This window comes from Vidua chalybeata, chromosome 26 (genome assembly GCF_026979565.1).
Source record: "Vidua chalybeata isolate OUT-0048 chromosome 26, bVidCha1 merged haplotype, whole genome shotgun sequence".
NCBI lineage: Eukaryota > Metazoa > Chordata > Aves > Passeriformes > Viduidae > Vidua > Vidua chalybeata.
The window spans coordinates 1,509,523-1,528,969 of record NC_071555.1 but is presented as its reverse complement, the minus strand read 5'-3'; the positions used below and the strand labels follow the sequence as shown (position 1 = coordinate 1,528,969).

General features: G+C 49.3%; 3 protein-coding genes across 12 annotated transcripts in view; 1 reads left to right on the top strand and 2 right to left on the bottom strand.

Moving 5' to 3' along the window:
* DDX42 (DEAD-box helicase 42) overlaps nucleotides 1-387 on the bottom strand; it is a 28,261-nt gene extending 27,874 nt beyond the window's left edge. Inside the window, exon 1 of the mRNA XM_053965010.1 lies at nucleotides 305-387. The gene's annotated coding sequence lies outside the window, so the exon portion shown is untranslated. The remainder of the gene's footprint in view (nucleotides 1-304) is intronic.
* On the top strand, nucleotides 31-11,221 carry STRADA (STE20 related adaptor alpha). 9 transcript variants are annotated; one of them, XM_053965057.1, is made up of 13 exons: nucleotides 31-99; nucleotides 402-481; nucleotides 1,706-1,763; nucleotides 2,671-2,699; nucleotides 5,852-5,954; nucleotides 6,442-6,563; nucleotides 6,680-6,788; nucleotides 6,903-7,026; nucleotides 7,487-7,658; nucleotides 8,218-8,322; nucleotides 8,459-8,700; nucleotides 9,370-9,412; nucleotides 9,795-11,221. In XM_053965057.1, the coding sequence occupies exons 2-13, from the start codon at nucleotides 446-448 to the stop codon at nucleotides 9,945-9,947; spliced, it is 1,296 nt and encodes a 431-aa protein (XP_053821032.1). In that variant the 5' UTR covers nucleotides 31-99; nucleotides 402-445; the 3' UTR covers nucleotides 9,948-11,221. The 9 variants fall into 9 exon arrangements, with proteins under 9 accessions (XP_053821032.1, XP_053821036.1, XP_053821037.1 ...); XM_053965061.1 differs by having other exon boundaries at nucleotides 57-74; XM_053965062.1 differs by having other exon boundaries at nucleotides 81-99; nucleotides 402-457.
* Nucleotides 3,966-17,785, bottom strand: LOC128800115 (E3 ubiquitin-protein ligase RNF113A-like). Of its 2 annotated transcripts, XR_008434916.1 has the most exons (11): nucleotides 17,673-17,785; nucleotides 17,210-17,286; nucleotides 16,989-17,093; nucleotides 15,529-15,636; nucleotides 15,140-15,249; nucleotides 14,857-14,963; nucleotides 14,256-14,345; nucleotides 13,526-13,619; nucleotides 12,618-12,724; nucleotides 11,924-12,165; nucleotides 3,966-4,349 (listed from the first exon to the last, which is right to left on the bottom strand). XR_008434916.1 is itself a non-coding variant. In XM_053965071.1 (10 exons), the coding sequence occupies exons 1-10, from the start codon at nucleotides 17,770-17,772 to the stop codon at nucleotides 12,086-12,088; spliced, it is 978 nt and encodes a 325-aa protein (XP_053821046.1). In that variant the 5' UTR covers nucleotides 17,773-17,785; the 3' UTR covers nucleotides 11,320-12,085. The 2 variants fall into 2 exon arrangements, 1 of the variants encoding a protein (XP_053821046.1); XM_053965071.1 differs by lacking the exon at nucleotides 3,966-4,349 and having other exon boundaries at nucleotides 11,320-12,165.
* Between the last annotated feature and the right edge of the window lie 1,662 nt (nucleotides 17,786-19,447).

Here is a 19,447-nt window from a genome sequence, read left to right as displayed (position 1 = left end):
GCCGTGACGTCACGCGAGCGCGCCCCGCGCGTCACGCGTCGGCGCGGTGACGTCACGCGCAGCGTCTCTCGCCGGTGAGCGGCGGCCGCAGCCTGAGGGGTCCGTGAGGGGCCTGAGGGGTCCGTGAGGGGCCCGGGGGCGGGAGGGCCCCGCACGGGTGAGGGGCTGCTCGGGGGGGCCGCTGCTCTGGGGCGGGGGGGAGCTCCGGGCAGTCCTTGCCGGAGTTACCGCTGTCCTGGGACTGCCGGGCCCGCGGGGAGTTCGGGGGTGTCGGCGCTTTGTGGGGGTAGCGGGTGGTGCTTACCGGGGTTACCGCTCTCCGGGGCCGCCGGTAGGTGAGGGCCTCGGGCGTGAGGGCGGCTCGGTGCTCGCTGAGGGGTGACGCGCCCCTGTGCCCGCAGGTGTGCCGCCCTTTCTGCTGCGCGTGCCCCACGGCGGCGGATCCATGTCTTTCCTTGTAAGTAAACCCGAGCGCATTAGGGTGAGTGTTGAAGACCTTCCAGCTTCCCTCGTGTCTCGGTAGAACGGGTCTTGCGCTTGTGCAGAGTGGCCGGGCCTGGAGAGCACAGGAAAACTGATTACAGGGTTGATAACAGGACGTGGGTCAGGGTTATAAACCCTGCACTAAAGCCTTTATTGCTCACACATACACCTGTATCTCCTTGGGGTGCGGTGCAGAGGGACTCTAATGGGCTTTGCAGTGAAGAAAAAGGGCCAAAAAGCTGGTTCTTTTCAGTTCTTTAAGAAGTCCCCTCCTCACCTGTGTCACAGTTTATGGGGTTTTTTTCCCCCCTTCACTTTGCTTGCAAAGCTAAACACAACAGCTTTGTTTGATTCTGCTTTTCAGCAGAAAATGAGGAAGTTTCCAGCAGCAGAACCACTTCTGATGCATTCAGATGGTATTCTTACATACAAGTTTTGGGTCATCATCACCTAAAGGCTCCTTGGTGCTCTCCAGGACCAGCTTCCCGTGCACTGAACATCATCAGCTGTTAAACTCTTTTGCTAAGTAGCAAATTCTACCATGGGAGTGTTTGTGATAGATGATTTAACTTCGTGATCAACCCTCTGCAAGCTTAAAATCTTCTATTCTATTGTATTCTCTGTGTATATATATGTATATTATTTGAAGTGCAGCATTGGATAGTGGTAGAAACACTCCTCTGCACAACCTAATGCTTGCTGTGAATTTCAAACATGAATTCTGGAAGAGAACAACAGCTTTAGCATATTTATGTTCTAGTTTTGCATTCAGTCAATAGATATATAACCAAAATATTTGAATTCTCAAAGACACCACCTCTTTGTAAATAGTGAAAGCATTTTTTTTAAACCTCTTACACCTAAAAAGCCAACTTTTATTTGGCTGTATGATGGGGTTGTTGCATACTGATTGTTTTTGCTGTATGTGCATGTATAAAAACTTGTTTGAATGGATTAAATTGTATTAACTTTGTTGAAAGTGCATGTTGATTTGGAATAACAGCAGCACCTGTGGGGTTTCTGGGCACATGTAATTTGCCCAGAAAGGGAATAATAATAATAATTTGTCCAAAATCAGGATGTCACTGGTGATGCAGCAAATCAATTTCAGACCACAGCAGAACCACTGAAGTTTGGGCTTTTTTTTCTTGTGGGGAAGGGGAAGAGAAACCTTTCTCTAGATGGAATAACTGATTGCGTGGAGAATTTTTATTTCTTTCAGCGGTGGGTGTCTGAGAAGTTCATTGTTGAAGGATTAAGAGAGTTCGAGCTGTTTGGAGGTAAGTTTTCCTCTTGTTAAATGGCATTGCTAGAAATGTTTTATTTTAGCTGTAAAGCTTGGTAATTTGGTAGTAAAGATGTATCTTATCACTTATCAATCCAGGTATTCAAACTCCCTAAGCCCAGAAATGTAACGTGGAAGTGTCCAAGGTGTAGCAAGTTATTTGGAAATCATTTCCATATTGATAACAGTTCTAAAATAGTTCTGCATTGCTTAGCTTAGTCACATATTTTTTTTTTCGTATGAAAAAGATGGATTTGGGGTTTGGGAAGGTTATTTATAATTTTCTGAGTAAAAATGGATTTTGAAACTGCTGGTGGCTCCCCAGGAGCAGGAGCTGACAGGTTTGTGCTCTGCTTCTGCATAACAAAGTTGCCCACTGGGATGCAGAATTCCTGATCAATGACATGGAAAACAAACAGAGCATAAGGAATATGTCTAGATTTTGAGCTTCCAGGGGGATTAAAGGAGTTTTTACTACTTTAAATAATATTAGGTAGCTTCTTCTCTATGTAAGAGTCATCTTTGAATGTGTTTATAATCATAGAATTGTTCAGGTTGGAAGGGACTTTTAAAGATCACCAAGTCCTACTCCCCTGCAATAAGGGACGTGACAGAAGGTTAATACTTAGAGTTACAGTAAAAAAAAAAAAATTGTCACCTTACATTTATGTCAAATATACAAACAGTAGCACTATGTGAATCTCTTTGATCCTCTACATGTACTGCAGGATGACCTGTGCTGCAATTTTGTGTGCAGATTAAATGTCTTTCTATAAAACAAAAAATCATGTATATTTGATATTGAAAAGGGTCATCTAGGGTTATTTACTTAGTTTTCCAACTATATTTTAATGGGTATCTGTTGAACACAACATGGTGAACAATTAATTTCTTTACTCCAGAGCAGCCTCCGGGTGACTCTCGGAGAAAAGTAAGTGACTTGTGCAGGCTGTGGTGCTGTGGTTCATTGCATGGAGATTATTCCTTGTGGAAGTTTGATTTTTCTTTTTATCTTAGTTATATATCTCATCTCTATATTTAGCTCTACAAGTGTGGAAACAGGTTTCACCCTGGAGTGGAGATTTTGGTGTGTGGTTTTCAAACTATATGTGATAACTCAAAAATTTAAACTTAATCTCTTGGATTTCTATTTGTTTGTCATTCTCCTCCCCCCAGCCCCTCAAGGGTCTCTTTTTGAGGTGATTTAGTTCTGATCCTTCAGAGAAAGAAGGAAGAGTTTAGTTTTATGGAACTTATGAAAAGAGTTTGTTCTGCAGGCCCTGACTGCTCACTGTCTGGTTCATAATGAGCATGTAACACATCAAATATCACAATTAACAATAGAGTATCTTAATCTAAATGATTACCCACCTCCCCACACCACAGGTGTGCAGGTGTTGCTCTAGTTTAAGCTAATTACAAACACAAATTAAGTGTGGTTTGATCATAACTTTGCCAGTTCAAGCTGCTTATAATTGATTTTTGTGCCAGTGTCTGTAATTTACTGGCACAAACAAAGCTCAAAATAGGAGATGTAGATGGAATGTTTTATATAAAATTGAGTAAATTCACACCTTTTTTTTTTAATTGCTGAGTGTTAGACATGCTTGGCTGGAAGGAAATTGGGATTAGCATCTGTTTTGTTTTTTTCCAAGGGTTTTTTTTTGGGATTTAGACACATGCTGATTCTCATTTTGATCTTTTTACATCTAAATAAAAGCCTTTTTTTTTTTCCACCAGAGCTGTAGAAAAAGGCACATAATTTGGGGAGGGGGGTGGGAGGAAAATTTTTGTTGTTTATGCTGAAGTGAGGTAGGGAGTGAGGTGATGGAGGGGAAGACAGCAGAACAAAACTGATATTCCCTCTTCCTAACTCAGATGAATGTCATTTGGCAAATGCAGATCCTTGCAAGCATCCCATAAGTGATTGTGTTATGGCATTTATACCAGTAGTTGCCTTTCAAAGATTAATTTCCTTTAAATCTATCTCAAATTAAGCTGGACTCGGAAGCCAAAAGCCAGCTCTAAATGAATGTCATGCCATAAAACTGGTCATATGGGACTTCATTTTGCAGCTGCTTTTGACCATACACCAAAAATTGTCCTGTGTGAAACCACTGAGGAGCTTTTTTGCAGTACCTCATAAATGACATTTCAGTTTAACTTCCTTTTTTTAAACTGTTGTATGATGTTGATAAATTTCTGGTTGAGCTCCTTTTGCATTAACTCTTATTGGTCACTGCTCACATGAGGAGAGGTGAGTGAAGACCTCAGACTAGAAGACTTTTCAATAGGGAATTCACTGTATTTTTCCATTACTGCACAGCCTACACCATTAATGAGATTAAATTTATTGAATTCTTTGCATCTGTTTTGTTGGCTTATGCTCTTCCCTGGAGTGGACTTTAATAAAGCAAAGCACTTACGTGTTGCTCAGTGTCTCACCAGCTGTCACTGCTCCATGACTGCTTCCCAGCCCCCTGCTTCCATCTCCTTGGTGGTGCCTTTGTGCTTCAGAGGTTTCTGTCTGCCTGTGTGTCTCTCCTGGCAGTCTTGCTGTTGACAGGACTGTGTGAAATTGCTGAAAGAAGTAATGAATGATAAAGCTGAGATCAGAATGGACAGGCCTCTTTAGCAGAGGTTTGAAATCCTGAGTGGAAAGCTGCTGCCCGTTCTGAGCCAAGAAACAGCACTGTAGTGTTCACTAAAGGAAAGGATCTGGGAATGCTGCTCCCAGGGGCTTTAGCTATGCTGAGATGGGACTGAGTTGTTTGCACTGAAATTATACCAAAGCAAACCTTAATTTTTGCCTTTTCCCTTAATGGAATATGCACCTACTTTAAAGGTAGGCAGCGTGCTCTTCAAAGCCAGTTGAAAAGGTGGAATTTGGGAAGTGTGGCTCTAATTTACTCCCAAAGTACACTTAGCACCCAGAGGTAATTCACAGCAAACTGCTGTCTGTGCTCTTTGCACTGCATTTACCCTGGGCTGAGGGTAGAACAGCAAGTCCCTTGTTTTTCAGCTGTCACTGTGTTGTTCCAATCTATCAGTGATGGAAATAAAGAACAGAGTCTGCTGTCATGGTAGGAAAAGGCACAAACTTTTTCTGCTTCATGTACCACGAGAAAGGTCTGATAAAGGGCATTTGCAGTTGATGAAGAATGAGGTGGAAAAATTGAGCTGGTGTTCCAAATGCCAGGAGGAGTTAATGTGCTGGAAATTGGAGATAACTAAAGACAGTTTTAGATACCACATAAATTTTAATCCCCTTTAGGTTGCTCTCCTTGTGACTTTGGACATTTGAAGGAGTTGGAGGGTATAAAAGAACTTGCAAGAACATTGAAGTTTATCATCTGCAAAATCCTGCAGGGGAAGATTTCAGTGTATGTAAATAAGGCAGAAAGCTTTATGTCAGATGGAGTGAGGGAAAGCTGACAGGCTTGGGAGTGCTGCTTCCCTGTGTGGTCTGGGGGTGCTTTTTTCCCTTTTTTTTTTTTTTTTTTTTTTAATTCAGAAGCACTTATGCTTTGCAGTTTTTGCTTTCATTTGGAGCTTCTCTTTTCACCTGTCTGATTTTCTTCATCACTTGTACCATTCAGCTAAGCTGTGCTGGGCTTATCCCAGGTGAGCAGCTGAAAACCAGGAGCTGCAGCACCCACCAGGAACACCAACTGTTACAGTGCAGAGGAGGGCTAAGAACAGCTTCCCTTTGGCTCTGGCTCGGGCAACAGGCTGGTGGCACAGAAGTTTGTAATTATAAGAGAAAGGCAGTTACTGTAAAGCAGAGTTTAGGCTGTCCTGGGGAATAATAATTGGCTTTATCAAAATATTCCTGAATAAATTCTCACTTACAGTAATTAAAAATCTACTTGTTACATGTTTTGTAACACAGATGTCTGGATCTTCTGAAATGAGGCATCTCCTGAGTTTCAATTGATAAATGACTATTTAAAATTATTTTGACAGCAACTAAATCCTCTTCTGTATTCCTATTATTTTGAAGTGTATGATAATGAGGGGCAGATGATTTTTCCAGCAGGTGATCTTTATTTCCTTTGACCTGACTTCATTTTTTTTCCTCAGACAAATGAGGCGAGCTCCGAGTCGATAGCTTCTTCCCCTAAAAGGGACACCATGAGCAACTTCCTGCCAGACAGCAGCTGCTATGAGTTGCTCACTATCATAGGTAATTCTCGAGGGCTGGAGGATCAGAGTCTGCTTTGTAAAGAAAATAATATCTGCAGATTTGTCCTTTTCTTGATTGATTGCTTATTTTTCATATTGGATGTCTGCATCTTTGATTTTGAAATCATTTGAGTAAAAAATGAGATGCCAGTCGTAAAGGTTTTCACCTGAGAGGGACATGTAGTGGGTCAGTGATGCTGGGGGTGCAGTACAGTCAGCAGAAGCAGTCTGAAACCTGCCCTTGGTGCTCCTAATCACTTGCCTCAGTCCTGAATTTGAAGGACAGGATAATTCTACTGGTTAGGAGGATTCCTCTCAGTGAGATACATGCCAAGGAAGGTGGTATCTGATGGAACAATTGCTCTTTTTTACAAGGTCAGAAGTGGTTTCAGTGAGTGAGGGTAAAGATTATTGAAGGGTCAGGGGCCAGAGGAGTTCTCTCAGTGCTTCCAAAAGCATTACTGAAGCTTTCATGCTTTCTGTTTCAGGCAGAGGTTTTGAAGACTTGATGGTTGTGAACCTGGCCAGGTATAAACCCACAGGAGAGTATGTCACAGTCAGAAGAGTGAACTTGGAGGCCTGCACAAATGAAATGGTCACATTCTTGCAGGTAATACCACTCAACATGCAAGCTTAGAAGAGGACAGACAGCGAGAGCAGTGCCTATCAATACTGCAGTCATGTTTCTGCATTTACTAAATTTAATCAAAATATCTTTTCTTTTAGGGGGAACTTCATGTTTCCAAGCTCTTCAACCACCCTAACATTGTGCCATACAAAGCAACTTTCATAGCTGACAATGAGCTGTGGGTAGTGACTTCTTTCATGGCCTATGGTGAGTGGAGAGGGGGTACCTTTTTCTGACTCTCATGTTCTGTGAAATGAAATTGAAGGGCTGAGGTGTCCTTGGGGCTTTTGCTCTGACAGGTGGTGTTTTGTTTCTTTCTAGGTTCTGCAAAAGATTTAATCTGTACCCATTTTACGGATGGGATGACTGAATTGGCCATTGCTTACATTCTTCAAGGTGTCTTGAAAGCACTTGACTACATCCACCATATGGGCTACGTGCACAGGTATTGAAAAATACATTGGTCGTTTTCCTTCTGGTGGAAGTTCTTGGAAATAATACTCAGAGTAGGGCAGAGGATGAATCAGGAGACACAGAACAATGTTAAATTTTGTATTGCTTTGCTGTTTGAGCAAATCAGTTTGATACTCGTGGGAAGTGACATCACTGATCTTACTAAGCTGCACGAAAATGTTGTTGTGGAACAAACTTATCCCAAAGACCACTGTGTATCTAAAATCACAATCCATAACATTTAGTCCTACATTTCTCCTCGCCACAGAAACATTCTTTGTGAACTTGCAAAGGTGAGTAATAGAATCCTGTTAATTGATTTTGCCCAGCATCCAAAGATGGTTATTAGGAGTCTCAGCCTCCTGGTAGGAAGCCGATCAGTTATTGTCCTGTGCATTGAGCTGTTTAGTAAAGGCCAGGGAACCTGACTGTTTTTTCCCTTTTTTCCCCAGGAGTGTTAAAGCCAGCCATATCCTGATCTCTGTAGATGGGAAGGTGTACCTCTCTGGCCTGCGGAGTAACCTGAGTATGATCAACCACGGGCAACGACTCAAAGTTGTTCATGACTTTCCCAAATACAGCATCAAAGTGCTGCCTTGGCTCAGTCCTGAGGTTTTGCAGCAGGTGTGTTTAAGAGAAATTGCTTGTGTTTAGTGATGTGTTGTAGCTGTATAATTTTGTGAGCTCTTAGGGCAAGTTGAGGGGATATGCTTTCTTGTGATGAGCTCTAGTCCTTTTTTCTCTTCTTTTTATCTTAAAACCAGTAACCCCTAGCAAGGGGGAGGGTACATGAATGCAAGGAGAAAGAAGGGGAGAGGCTAAAGGAAACAGATCTGCGGTGAATGCAGGGCAAGTGGGTAGAATTTGATCTAGTTGACTAAACAGTTTAATTGTAGGCACCTCTACAGGTTGTCTCATTAACAAAGTGTTACATCAGATGCAAGTTACCCAGGGCAGAGGCCATCCCTACAGGCTGGCTGATTTCAGTTACATACATGTTGCCTTCAACTGTGTGTTTTAACAAACCAAAAAACCCTCACCACAATAAACCAGTGTATCTGTGGCTTGTGCTGTTCCTGTTCTAATCATCTGGGTTTGTTGACTTGCAGTCAAAGTCGTGAGTATTGCCCATTCAATCACATCCAAGTCCCTGAAGTTAATTTTTCTTTTCCTTTTCACATAGAATCTGCAGGGTTACGATGCAAAATCTGACATTTACAGCGTGGGGATAACGGCCTGTGAGCTGGCAAATGGACACGTCCCATTTAAAGACATGCCTTCTACTCAGGTAAGGTTTGCAAGCTCCTTTCTCATCCTTCATCTGGCACCTAGAACTGCGCTGGGATATGAGCACAGATATGAGCACCTGCCTGCATGAATGGGAAACCTTAACTGTGCTGTTGCTTGTGCCCCCGCTCTTCCAGATGCTCTTGGAAAAGCTGAATGGAACTGTTCCCTGCCTGCTCGACACCACCACAATTCCTGCTGACGAGCTGACCATGAAGACGTCCCGCTCCAGCGCGAACTACGGGATGGGGGAGAGCACGGCCGTGAGCAACGTGCGCGCGGCCAACGGGGAGCCAGCCCTGCACCCCTACCTCCGCACCTTCTCCACCTACTTCCACAACTTTGTGGAGCAGTGCCTCCAGAGGAACCCCGATTTCAGGTAAAGCCAGGTGAAGGCTGCTCTCCCCACCTGTGCTGTTCTAGGGCTGGTTAAACTGTGGGAGTTAGCAGATATTGTTTACAGTTTTTTTTCCAAAAGTGTAGTGGAGGGAGGATGTGCCCTATCTGTTCAGGAGAGCAGTCCAACTGTGTAGAACAAGCAGTGTTAACACTTTGAGCTCTTCCTATATGAGAGCCTGAGGAATTCCTTTGCAGCCTTCCTTGGAGGATGAGTGGTGCTGCACATCAGGAAAATAAACAACTTGTATTTCTGGCCCAGTTCCCATCACTACAAATGGCTGCTCTTCAGCCAGCAGAGAGCAATGATGGGAAGTGATCAAAGCTGCATTTTTTTTTTTTTGTAGTGAGGGCAGTCTGTAGCCATGACAGACTTTTCAGGGGTGCCCCACTGCTCAGGTAACGTCCTTGGCCACATGTAGGGGGTGCAAGTATGTAACTTATAGAAGAAGGAGGTTGAACTCCTTGCATAAAATATTACATGATTGTAAATGCTTAATAAGCAGTGCTGCTGCTGAAAATAGGGAGATACCCAACAGCTGAGAAATGGAAGAGGCAGGAAGGACCCTGGTATTTTCTTATTCCCACTAGCTGACTTCAAGTATTGACTCATGTTCTTGTGTGCTTCCCTCATTCTACCTCCCTTCCACAGGCCAAGTGCAGGCACTCTGCTCAGTCACCCCTTTTTTAAGCAGGTAAGGAACTAATTTATCTACAGCACAGTGCTTTGCTTTGTCTTGCTGTGAGGGTGGGGATGTTGAGTTGCTGAATTTTCTGTGATCGGGAAGATTAAGTCAGTTTTTTGATTATTTGTAGTGCAGCGTGGTGATTGTCACATTGGGGGAGATGCTTAGGCTGTTCTTGAAACATCTAAGAGAGGTTTTAAATCTGCCTGTTCTGGGAGCCACAACAGCTCTTCCCCTGCAGGCTGCTGAGTTCTGGGGCGAGGCAGTTCTAACCTGCTCCTTAAGGAGACCAAAGGGTCTTTGGTTTCCTGCCTGTTGTTTCTGCCTGCAGTGCTGGGTGTGGAGCAGCACCTGAGCAGCCCCGTGTGCTCATTCTGTCCTTCCCATGCAGATCAAGCGCCGTGCTTCCGAAGCACTCCCTGAACTTCTGCGCCCTGTCACCCCCATCACCAATTTGGAAGGGACACTGCCACAGGATCCCAGTGGCATTTTTGGGTTGGTATCAAATCTGGAGCAGCTGGATGTGGATGACTGGGAATTCTAGAGAAACAGGGACTACACTGAGGAGCTTTCTGGACATTGTAATTTATTGGTCCTGTTCATAAAAGCTGATGAATGTTACACACAGAAGAGTTTACAGGTCCTTGGGAAGGAACTTCAACTGCCTGTTTACTTAAGAAGTAGCCTGGATACAAACGGACAGACCTGAGCTAGAAAAGGATCAACCCAAGGAGCTGTGGAGTATTCCAGAAGGTGCAGTGCCCAGAGCCCCATTCTTCCAGCTGAGCTCTGGTAGAGCACTCGAGGGTGTTGAGTGAGTCTGTGTAGTTATGGTCTCTATTTATGTGTTTCTAAAAATCACTGGCTTCCTCACAGTTGAGGCTGCATGTCCCTGCCCTCTTTGTTTTTTTCTCTTTTAAGGGTGCCTTAGAGTTGAGGGGAGGTGGGCAGCTTTTAGTTTTGGGCATTCTCTTAGAACTAGTCAAGTTCCTGTGACAGTATTGTCACAGGGCAAGTTTTAAGGGGGGGGGAAAAGGGATTATATTCTTAGTTACTGCTTTGTGATGAAAAACGGGAGATCAAAGACAAGCTGATGCCATTCCAGGCACTGCTGCTGCACTGGGCATTCCTCTGCAGCACTGGATTCTTCCAGTCTGGAGAGGGCTTTGAAGACTTCTCACTCAATGCTGAGCGCTCTGCTCCAGGTCAGACAGGGCCTTCCAGCCTCCCCCTTCCAGCTTCCTGGGTCACCAGAGCAGTGTGGATGCCTGGACAATGTACCAGCTTTTTTATCCCCTTCCAGTTGAACTTCATGTTAGCTGGGCTGGTTTCACAGCACGAAACACTCTTACCTGCCTGTTCTCAGTGACTTACCCTGGCACAGAGGAAAAGTAAATTGATTTTCATGCTGATCCTCTTGCTCACAACTCCTGTACAGAATTGAACTTTAACCTTTCCATTACCATTGCTGTTCTGCCTTCCCTCACTGACAGGTAAAAGCTGCCCACGTGGCTCCCTGTGATTCATGGCTGTGTGACTCTGCCCTGCTGCTGTGGCAGCTCTCCCCCATTCCGTGGTGTTTGGTTTATTTGGAGGTGTATTTAAGGCTTTTAGTTTGACTTTTTTTTTTCCAAGGACCATGGTGCTGAAGGTCATCTGCTCTTTACTGAAGCACTGAGAATCCTTGTATAGGTGCAGTTGATGGGAGTAGTGGTGCTGGCAACAGGTCCTTCTTGTGTTTATAAACTGTACTTGAAAAGTTTGTTACTCTAGTTTTTTTTCCAAAACAAATAAAATATTTCTGAAGTTGTTTTTTAAGTCTGCTGTTTGTGCAGGATGATGGAGTGAATCACAGAGGGTGACAGGCTGGCTGTGCATGCTTGCTTTTACCTTAGTTTTGTACAGCTCACCAGTTTATGGCAGCTGCCTTCATGCTTCAGAAACACACATCCACTAAACCAACAAGCTGCAAACACCTGCACCTGCTCTTTTCTAAAGTTTCAGTAAAATTCTCCCAGTTGCAGGAGTGTTTGTTAAGGCCAGGCCCAGTTCTACTTCCTCCCTGTGATCAGGTTTGGCTCCTGATTTAATCTGTTAGTAAGAAGATATTAATTTCCTGGCTTGTTATGAAGTCTTACAAACAGGGCTGATTCAAAAGGTATGCAGCCCACTGAAGTTCTGTCCCTATCTTGAGTTCTAGGAACCAAGTCAGGAGGGAATAAATGCCCAGTAACTGCAGTGCTCCAGCCTTGCTTTCCCATGAATTAGCATTTTTAGGGTGAAGGATGAACTTAATGCAAGCTTGAATTTCTCATCCCTGCCCATGCCTCCAGTTTGCTCCATGCTCAAAGACTGGGGGCTTAAATTAACTTTGTTCCCTGCGTGCACACTTAGGAGTGAAACGGCAGCACCGTGGTCAGAAGCAGCAATTACAAAGTAACTGAACATTCACCCTCCTTCCCCGGCCGCACTCAGGGGTTCTGGGGGTAGCAGATGGCTCACTCAGCCCTTGAGTCTTACCTGTCCTGCCTTGTGCCCCCACAGGGCAGCAAAGACAGAGTCCAGCACCGGTGGACATAGTTCAGTAGCTGCTGGTTGGATACAGAATCCCTGGCTACAGCTGGTAGCTTTTTTTTTTCCTCCTACAAAAGCTTTATTCAGTTATGTACAAAATGTGTTCTGCTACCGTGGATCCTCTTCTCGGTCTGACTGTTGCTCCTCTTCTTCCTCCCCTTTGTGTTTTTCCAGTTTCGCCATGAGCTCTGAAAAACAGAAAAGTCACAATGAGGCTCTGGGTGCAGGGGCTGCCCCACCCCAGAGCCAGGGGCCCAGGTCCTGTGAACACCCAGGACCAGGGCAGCTACCAAAAATCCCTACAGAGGCTCTGCTTGGAGCCACTCCTGTTTGCTGAGTCCAGGCAGGAGCTGTTACAGTCATTCCCTCAGCACTACTGACCACACAAGCTGCTGCCTCTGCTCCCATGGCACAACGCCCTTCCCTCTCCAGTCACTCCCCAGGTTCCCCACAGGGCAAGCACAGATGCTCATGTTGCTCATGATTCAGCATTTTCTGACACTAACTGAGCTCTGCTGGCAGCCAAGAACTGTGAACTGCAGCTCAGGGCCAGGCCCAGCACCAGGAAGCTCCAGCAGCAGCTGGTGCCTTTGCTGCTCAGGTGTTCCCCCAGAAGCCCCTCTCCCCAGGTGTCCATTACCTTTTGCAGGGTTGAAGACCCCATTGGTTTGCTTGTCACAGACGTAGCAGCGCTGGGATTTGCGATAGTGCTGCAGGGCACAGCTCTCACAGAAGTAGTGCCGACACCTGTATGGAGACATGGAGGTTGCTGCAAGCCCCCAGACACAGCCACTGTGTCCTAGAGTCAGAAACTACTGCCTGCTTGGTCACAGGAACATCAAGGTTGAGAATGACCTCCACGATCGAGTCCAGCCTTTGACCAACACCACCTTGTCACCCAAGCCAGAGCACTGAGTGCCATGTCCAGTTGTTCCTTGTTCCCCAGGGATGGGGACTCTACCAGCTCCCTGGGCAGCCCTTTCCACTGCCTGACAACTCTCTCTGTGGTCCCCAGGGGAGGCGAAAGTGAGCTGCAGGCACAGCTTCCTCTGCATCCCTGTCCCTGTGGAAGGTGTTTCAGCATTGCTTCACTGGTGTGCAGCGACAGCAGAGAGCCACCAGTGAGCTCTTCCAGACACAGGACAGCATTCAGAGTGAGAAAGAGCTGTCCTCAGCCTCCTCCTCATCCTTGCCAAGCTCCCGGCTTCCCCATGCTCACTGCTCAGGCAGTGCAGCTGCCATTCAGTGTCCAGGAAAACAAAATCTCAAGGTTAAGGGGCAAAGATGAGGCAATGAGGCAGCATTCGTGGAAATCTAAAAATTGCTTGAATAAGTGTTTGAGATCTCTTCTGAGGGGATGCTCCAGATGCAGCTATGAGACTCCCTGGCTCTCACGGGATTCCCCCTCCCACCAGAAAGCCAGGGCAGACAACAAGCAGGTTCCACCCACAGCCCGTGGGCTGGGTTTGTCTTTGCCTCAATAGTGAATGAATGACTCGTGAGCTGCATCGACAGCACACGTGCTGCTCATGCCAAACAACCACTTACTTGGTGACCACGGGGTTCTTGAAGGAACCTCTGCAGATGAAGCATTTGAAAGGCATGTCCTCCTCATCACTGCTCACCTCGTAGTTTTCGTCGTCTGCAGCAGAGAAAGTAAACCAGAGTGGAGTGAGAGGAGAGGCCAGGCCAGCCCACGTGTGGGGCACAAAATAAATAAGGGGAGAGCACAGCAGGTGGGATTCAATCTCTGCTGGAAACAATGGAGCTCTGGCATCTGGTTGTTGCTGATGTCAGTAACACGTGTGGGACTGTGCTATAATTAGGGCTAATGAGCCAGCAGGCCTGTTGCTCATCTCAGGAGAAAATTCTTTTCTACTTCACCCACTCACTGCTATAAAGAGAAACATCCTCCAGCTCTCTCCTGTTTTTTAGACTTTCTTCCAAACCAGCTGCCACCAAGTTCTGGCTCCAGCTGAGCAGAGAATAGCCCCCATTTGCACAGCAGTGCTCATGAGCCCTGGGCCACAGCTCTGGAATGAGTGACAAATGACATCCCACCTCCTGGGCATCAGGGGGACAGACGGCCCCATCTCCCCAGCTGCACACAGCTCGCTGCTGGGACCCACACGGCAGTGCTCTCCTTCACAGAGAGCCAGGGGATATGTGAAAGCAGCAGCTCTGCTCAGCACTGTCAGTGCCTCCTGGCCCTCAGCTTGTCCTGCAGCAGGAGTTGCAGGGCTTTGAACAGAGTCCTGTGAGGGCACAGGGGCCGTACCGTTGACGCCGTAGCGGCCCTCGTCCAGCTCCCGTTCGATCTGCCAGCCGTGCTTGTAGTCCGAGCGGTCATGCAGGAACTTGCAGCTGTCTGAGCAGCACAAAGAAAGAGAAAGTGAGAGACGGGCTGCAAGGGCAGAGTGTTACCAGGACACCTAATTCCAGGGTAGCCTGAGCTTTGCCCAGCAGGAGAAATCTGATTGCTCCTTCTCCAGGGCAGCACTAAGCTCCTGGAGCAGGTACAGGATCCCTCCGTGCTGATAGGCTGTGAGTAACATCCTCCCTGTGCCACAGGGACAGTTCCAGCAGTTATGCACATGGGAGGTGGGACAAAGAACAGGAAAACCCATCCCTCACATGGTCTCAGTGCACACAATACCTGTAAGAATGTGGGTCACTGGAACATCCCAGGGGTCCCTTCCAGGACTCCTATAACCACTAATTAGAGGCCCTGGGCTTTCAGAAGGGATAGCACGCATGACAACCTTACATAAACAGCTCTGCACAGAAGGGTCTGTGACTCAGCACCCCAAACACGGGGTCACAGCTGGACTGGATCCCTTGGCATGCCTGGTGCTCAGCTGCAGGCACGAGGCACTCACCCCCGAAGCCGCAGAAGCCGGTCTCCTTGTAGTCCTTGCAGATGTCGGGCTGGTAGTCCCAGCGCACCGTGGCCCGCAGGTGCTCCGGAGCACGGATGGGGCCTTTCCTGAAAGGGGGGCAGAGGCTCAGCCTGGCTCCAAAGTGGCCCTGGAGCAGCACCACACACCACACTGGTCAGGCAGAAACTGGCAGTGACAGCAGAGTTCCAGCCCCAAACACTGCCTTTGGGATACTGCGTGAGCTCCTCTGCGGTCACAGACCCTGAGGCTCATCCCAACTCACCTCACCATTCCTGAGGAGGCATTTCCCATCGATGTGTCCTTGGGCTTCACATACTTCTGGTAGTTGTTAATGCCACGGTAAATTTTATCGTCTTCCTTTCCTCTCAGCTCCTAGGAAAGCAAGAAGAGATGATTAAGGATCAGGAGAGCTTCAGGACATGAATTAATTGGTACCACTCTGACACCAGTTTTCCTTCCCACCTTGCCTTCCTTAACACCAAGATGCCAATAAAGCCACAAAACTCCCCTGTTTGCAAAGGTTATACTCCTGGCTCCTTGAACTTCTAGGGAAGATGAGACTCTAATTCTTCTTGGTGTGGAGAAGAGGATGAGCAAGCACAGGCTCTCCTGCTGCAGAGCACGAGTCCCTGAGGAGCAAGGCTGACTCACCTCCTGGATTTTCTGGCTGCGCTCAAAGATGGCCTGGGCATCCTTCTCCTTCTCTGTGTCCAGTTCGTACACTGCTGTGGCTCCCATGTCTTCTGGGCCTACAGGTTTCTGAAAAGCAAGGAAAACTTGTGGCAAGAGAGAAGGGAACACCTGGATAAGACAGCTCCTGTCTACCTGAGGGTTGTCACAGAGCAAGAACTGAACACATCTGCTTTATCCCTTGGCATTTCCTAGGGAGAATTCACCTCAGGCTCCAGCCTAGTGTGTGCAGAGGCCAGAGTGCTAATTCCTCATTGCTCCCAAATTTTAGCCTGCAGTCAGGGAACACTTGTTTTACTCCTTCACACTCAGCCCCAGCTCAGCTGGAAGCCCCACTCAGTTCACCCATGTCACCCAGTTCAGGCGGGTGTCAGTTCACCCAACACCTCCTGCCCACACACAGGATGTTACTGAGCTTCTGACCCAGCTGGGGATGGCCAAAATTCAGTTTCAACACAGTGATCTGATTTAGATTCCTCTTTAATGGACTGAACAGATACCTATTCCTAACTTTTATCACATCTTTGAGAACAGCTGCACAGAAACCAGAGAATAATTACAGCCAGCCTCAATTAGATACAAATCCAACTTAGGTGCCAAAAGCTTGCAGAGTGCCAAAGCTGTCACCTCCTCCCATCCCTTTCTCTCCAGAAGGTTGGGCTGTTGCAGTGTGATTTCATGGTTTACCCCCAAACCCAGGGTTTCTCCCCTGAAGATTTCCTCCCAGGTGTGTCAATCACTCCTCCTTTCCCCACCCTGACCCCTGCCCAGCACTGTCTGTCACTCCTGGAACTCCAGAAAGGGCATCGAGTGACTGGGCAGATTCAAAAGATGCCCTCTACTCCCGGGGGGCACTGGGCCATCCAGGTGTCCTTTGCCCCTTGAGACCTCCTTCCCGTACCTGGTTGGTGGGATCCCTACCCCCCAGCTAGCCAAAAGTGTCTCTGGGGTGAAACACCACAGTGGCCACTGTTTGGTTCAGCCACAGGGGCCAGACAAGCCAAGGCACATCCCGTCCTCAATACTGGTAATGCCAATATTGGGCAAACCAAACACTGCCTGCCTTGGGAGCAGCCAAAGATGGTCTAGCACTGAAAACACAAACCCAGCAATTGAGCCAGCCTGATCCAACGGCTCCCTCTCCTGAAAAATCTGTGCAGTGTTGGGCAAGTCCAGTGGCATCCTGGCGTTTTAACTCCCACCTTTAAAAGGGAAAGGCCAACCTTTCCCTCCCCGGGGAGGGAGGGACCATCAGAGCAAACCCAGCACAAGGTGCTTGGCTGTTGAGCCGTGACAGGGAGGTGCATTCATAGGAAAGAACGTGCAATCCCATGTTCAGAGTGGCAGATTCTGTCTCTGAGGGGTGGGATCCCCAGCCCCACGTGAGCTGACACCCCAGGCCCCCTGCTGCCCGTCCTTACCGCCGACCTGGTGGATTTGTAGGTGACCCCGATCTCCTTGGCAGGATCCTCGTCCTCGCTGCTGCTCGGCGCGTACTCCGGCCTCTCCCTCGTGCAGCGCCTGGTCTGGGGGGGCACAGCAGGGACGGGGGAGGAAAGGCTCCAGCGCTGTCCCGGCTGAGCCTGGCAGGCCCCCGCAGGCCCCCCTGGATGGAGCAGGTGCTCCCTCGGAGCTCTCTTACCTTCTGGATCATGGGGTTGGGGGTGTCCCGCCGCCGCTCCTTGCGCACCACGGTGCTGCCCTCCTCCCCACTGCTCTCTGCGGGGAAAGCCCGGCGTGAGGGGCACGGCCCAGGCCTGAGGCAGCCCCTGCCCCCGGCGGCAGACCCAGCAATCCCACCCTGGGAGCGCTGTCCAAAGGTTCCCGGAGCTCGGGCAGCCTTGGGACCGTTCCCTGGGAGCCTGGGCAGTGTCCGACCACCTTCCAGGGGAAGAGCCTCCTCCTAATACCCAACCGAAACCCGCCGTGGCACACCCGCGGGGGTCCTTCACGCCCTCCGCCGCACGCACACGGGCTGGGGAGGGCGGCCAAGCCCCGCCGTGGGCAGCGCTGAGGGCGGCACCAGGCCCTCCCTCGCCTCCCCGCCGCGCCGCACCGCACCGGCTCGGCTCCCCGCACCGCCCGGGTCCCCCCCCAGCCCTCACCCCGCTCCTGGTCGCTGCCGGGCCGTTTTCGCCGGCCGCTGCCCGCGGCTCGGACCCGCTTCTTGAACACAAAGCTGCAGACGGCGCTCTCCTCCGCCATGCTGTGCCGCCGAGACCGCGGCGCTGGGTAGAGCGGCGCCGGAGCGGCCGGCGCGGGCAGCGCCCCCTGCGGGCGCGGAGGACTCCGCGCCCCGGGCGGGCCCGGGGGTCCCGGGGATGCTCCTCTGTGCCCGCGGCCCGCGGAGCCCGGCCCCGAGCCCGCTGCTGCACGGCCCGCGATGTCCGCACGGCCCCTGGTGTCTGCACAGCCCCTGGTGTCTGCACAGCCCCTGGTGTCTGCACGGCCCGCGATGTCTGCACGGCCCGCGATGTCCGCACGGCCCCTGGTGTCTGCACAGCCCCTGCCCTCCGCACAGCCCCTTCTCTCTGCAAAGCCCGTGCTGTCCGCACAGCCCCTTCTCTCTGCAAAGCCCGTGCTGTCCGCACAGCCCCTTTTCTCTGCACAGCCCGCGATGTCTGCACAGCCCCTTCTTTCTGCACAGCCCGCGATGTCCGCACAGCCCCTGCTCTCTGCACAGCCCCTTCTGTCCACACAGCCCCTGGTGTCTGCACAGCCCCTGCCCTCTGCACAGCCCCTTCTGTCCGCACAGCCCCTGCTGTCTGCACAGCCCCTGATGTCTGTACAGCCCCTTCTCTCTGCACAGCCCCTTCTTTCTGCACAGCCCGCGATGTCCGCACAGCCCCTTCTCTCTGCACAGCCCCTGCTCTCTGCACAGCCCCTTCTCTCTGCACAGCCCCTTCTCTCTGCACAGCCCCTTCTCTCTGCACAGCCCGTGCTGTCCGCACAGCCCCTGCCCTCTGCACAGCCCCTGCCCTCTACACAGTTCTCCGGCTGCGTGTGGCTGTCCCACCGCTGGCTCACATCTGGAGTGGAATTCCTCATGTATGGCAGCGAGCCTGTTTAGCACAGATGCTCTTTGGGCAACGCAGAGTGGACAGAAGTGGTAAGTCACATCACTGCTGTCTCCTTGCCCAGTAATCACTCCCGTGAATTCCTCAGTCGTGTTTTTCGTACAGGGAATTACAGGCAAACTGCACACAGAACACCTGTCTCTGCAGCTGGGCTCACTTTGGGCCACCTCCAGCCAGCATTTGGCTCTTTCCAGTGGCACCACACTGTGTTCAGGAGCCAAAGAAGAATATTTGTTCCAGGATCATCATTTTCAAAGATATTCCCATCACTCTATTGTATATTTTCCTCCATTTATGGTCCATTGTAGGGCTTTGACAGCTTAAGGTAAAGTCCTCAGAGCTACAGGTTCTTGCTGCCTCTCTCCTGACCCATGGCCATTCCGGCTTCCTCGGCTGGCGTGAAACCACCTCCAGGTTTTAACTATTAATATTTATGTTTATTTCTGACGTTTTGCCCTGCTCCTGGGGAAATCCCAGCCCTCCAAACACGATGGGAAGCTGCCTTCATAGTGCAGGCAGTGCTTTTGCTCGGGCAGATCCACCACTCACCTTGCACAGCCCCGCTCCCACGCTCGGCTCATCAGCTCTCCATGGAGCAAACCCTGGATTTCTGAAACCATCACAGAGCAGTTTTGCCCCTCTGGAGGGTGAGGAGTGGGGAGCACTGGAATCCTTTCCTGCTGCTGCCTGATAAGATCCTTCCCATGCAAGCAGTGAGGTGTGGGAAATGTGGCTTTTGCAGACGCTGGAGGGATGCATCCCTTGGGATGCTGCGGGATCCCTCAGTGGGGTGGGTGAGTGCC

Coding starts and splice junctions, on each gene's coding strand:
- STRADA (XM_053965057.1), top strand. CDS start 446: ATGTCTTTCCTTGTAAGTAAACCCGAGCGCATTAGG. Junction 6,564..6,679: donor AAATGGTCACATTCTTGCAG/GTAATACCACTC, acceptor CTTTTCTTTTAG/GGGGAACTTCATGTTTCCAA. Junction 9,413..9,794: donor GTCACCCCTTTTTTAAGCAG/GTAAGGAACTAA, acceptor CTTCCCATGCAG/ATCAAGCGCCGTGCTTCCGA.
- LOC128800115 (XM_053965071.1), bottom strand. CDS start 17,772: ATGGCGGAGGAGAGCGCCGTCTGCAGCTTTGTGTTCAAGAAGCGGGTC. Junction 17,287..17,672: donor CGGCAGCGACCAGGAGCGGG/GTGAGGGCTGGG, acceptor CTTTCCCCGCAG/AGAGCAGTGGGGAGGAGGGC. Junction 13,620..14,255: donor GGGCCGCTACGGCGTCAACG/GTACGGCCCCTG, acceptor TCTCTGCTGCAG/ACGACGAAAACTACGAGGTG.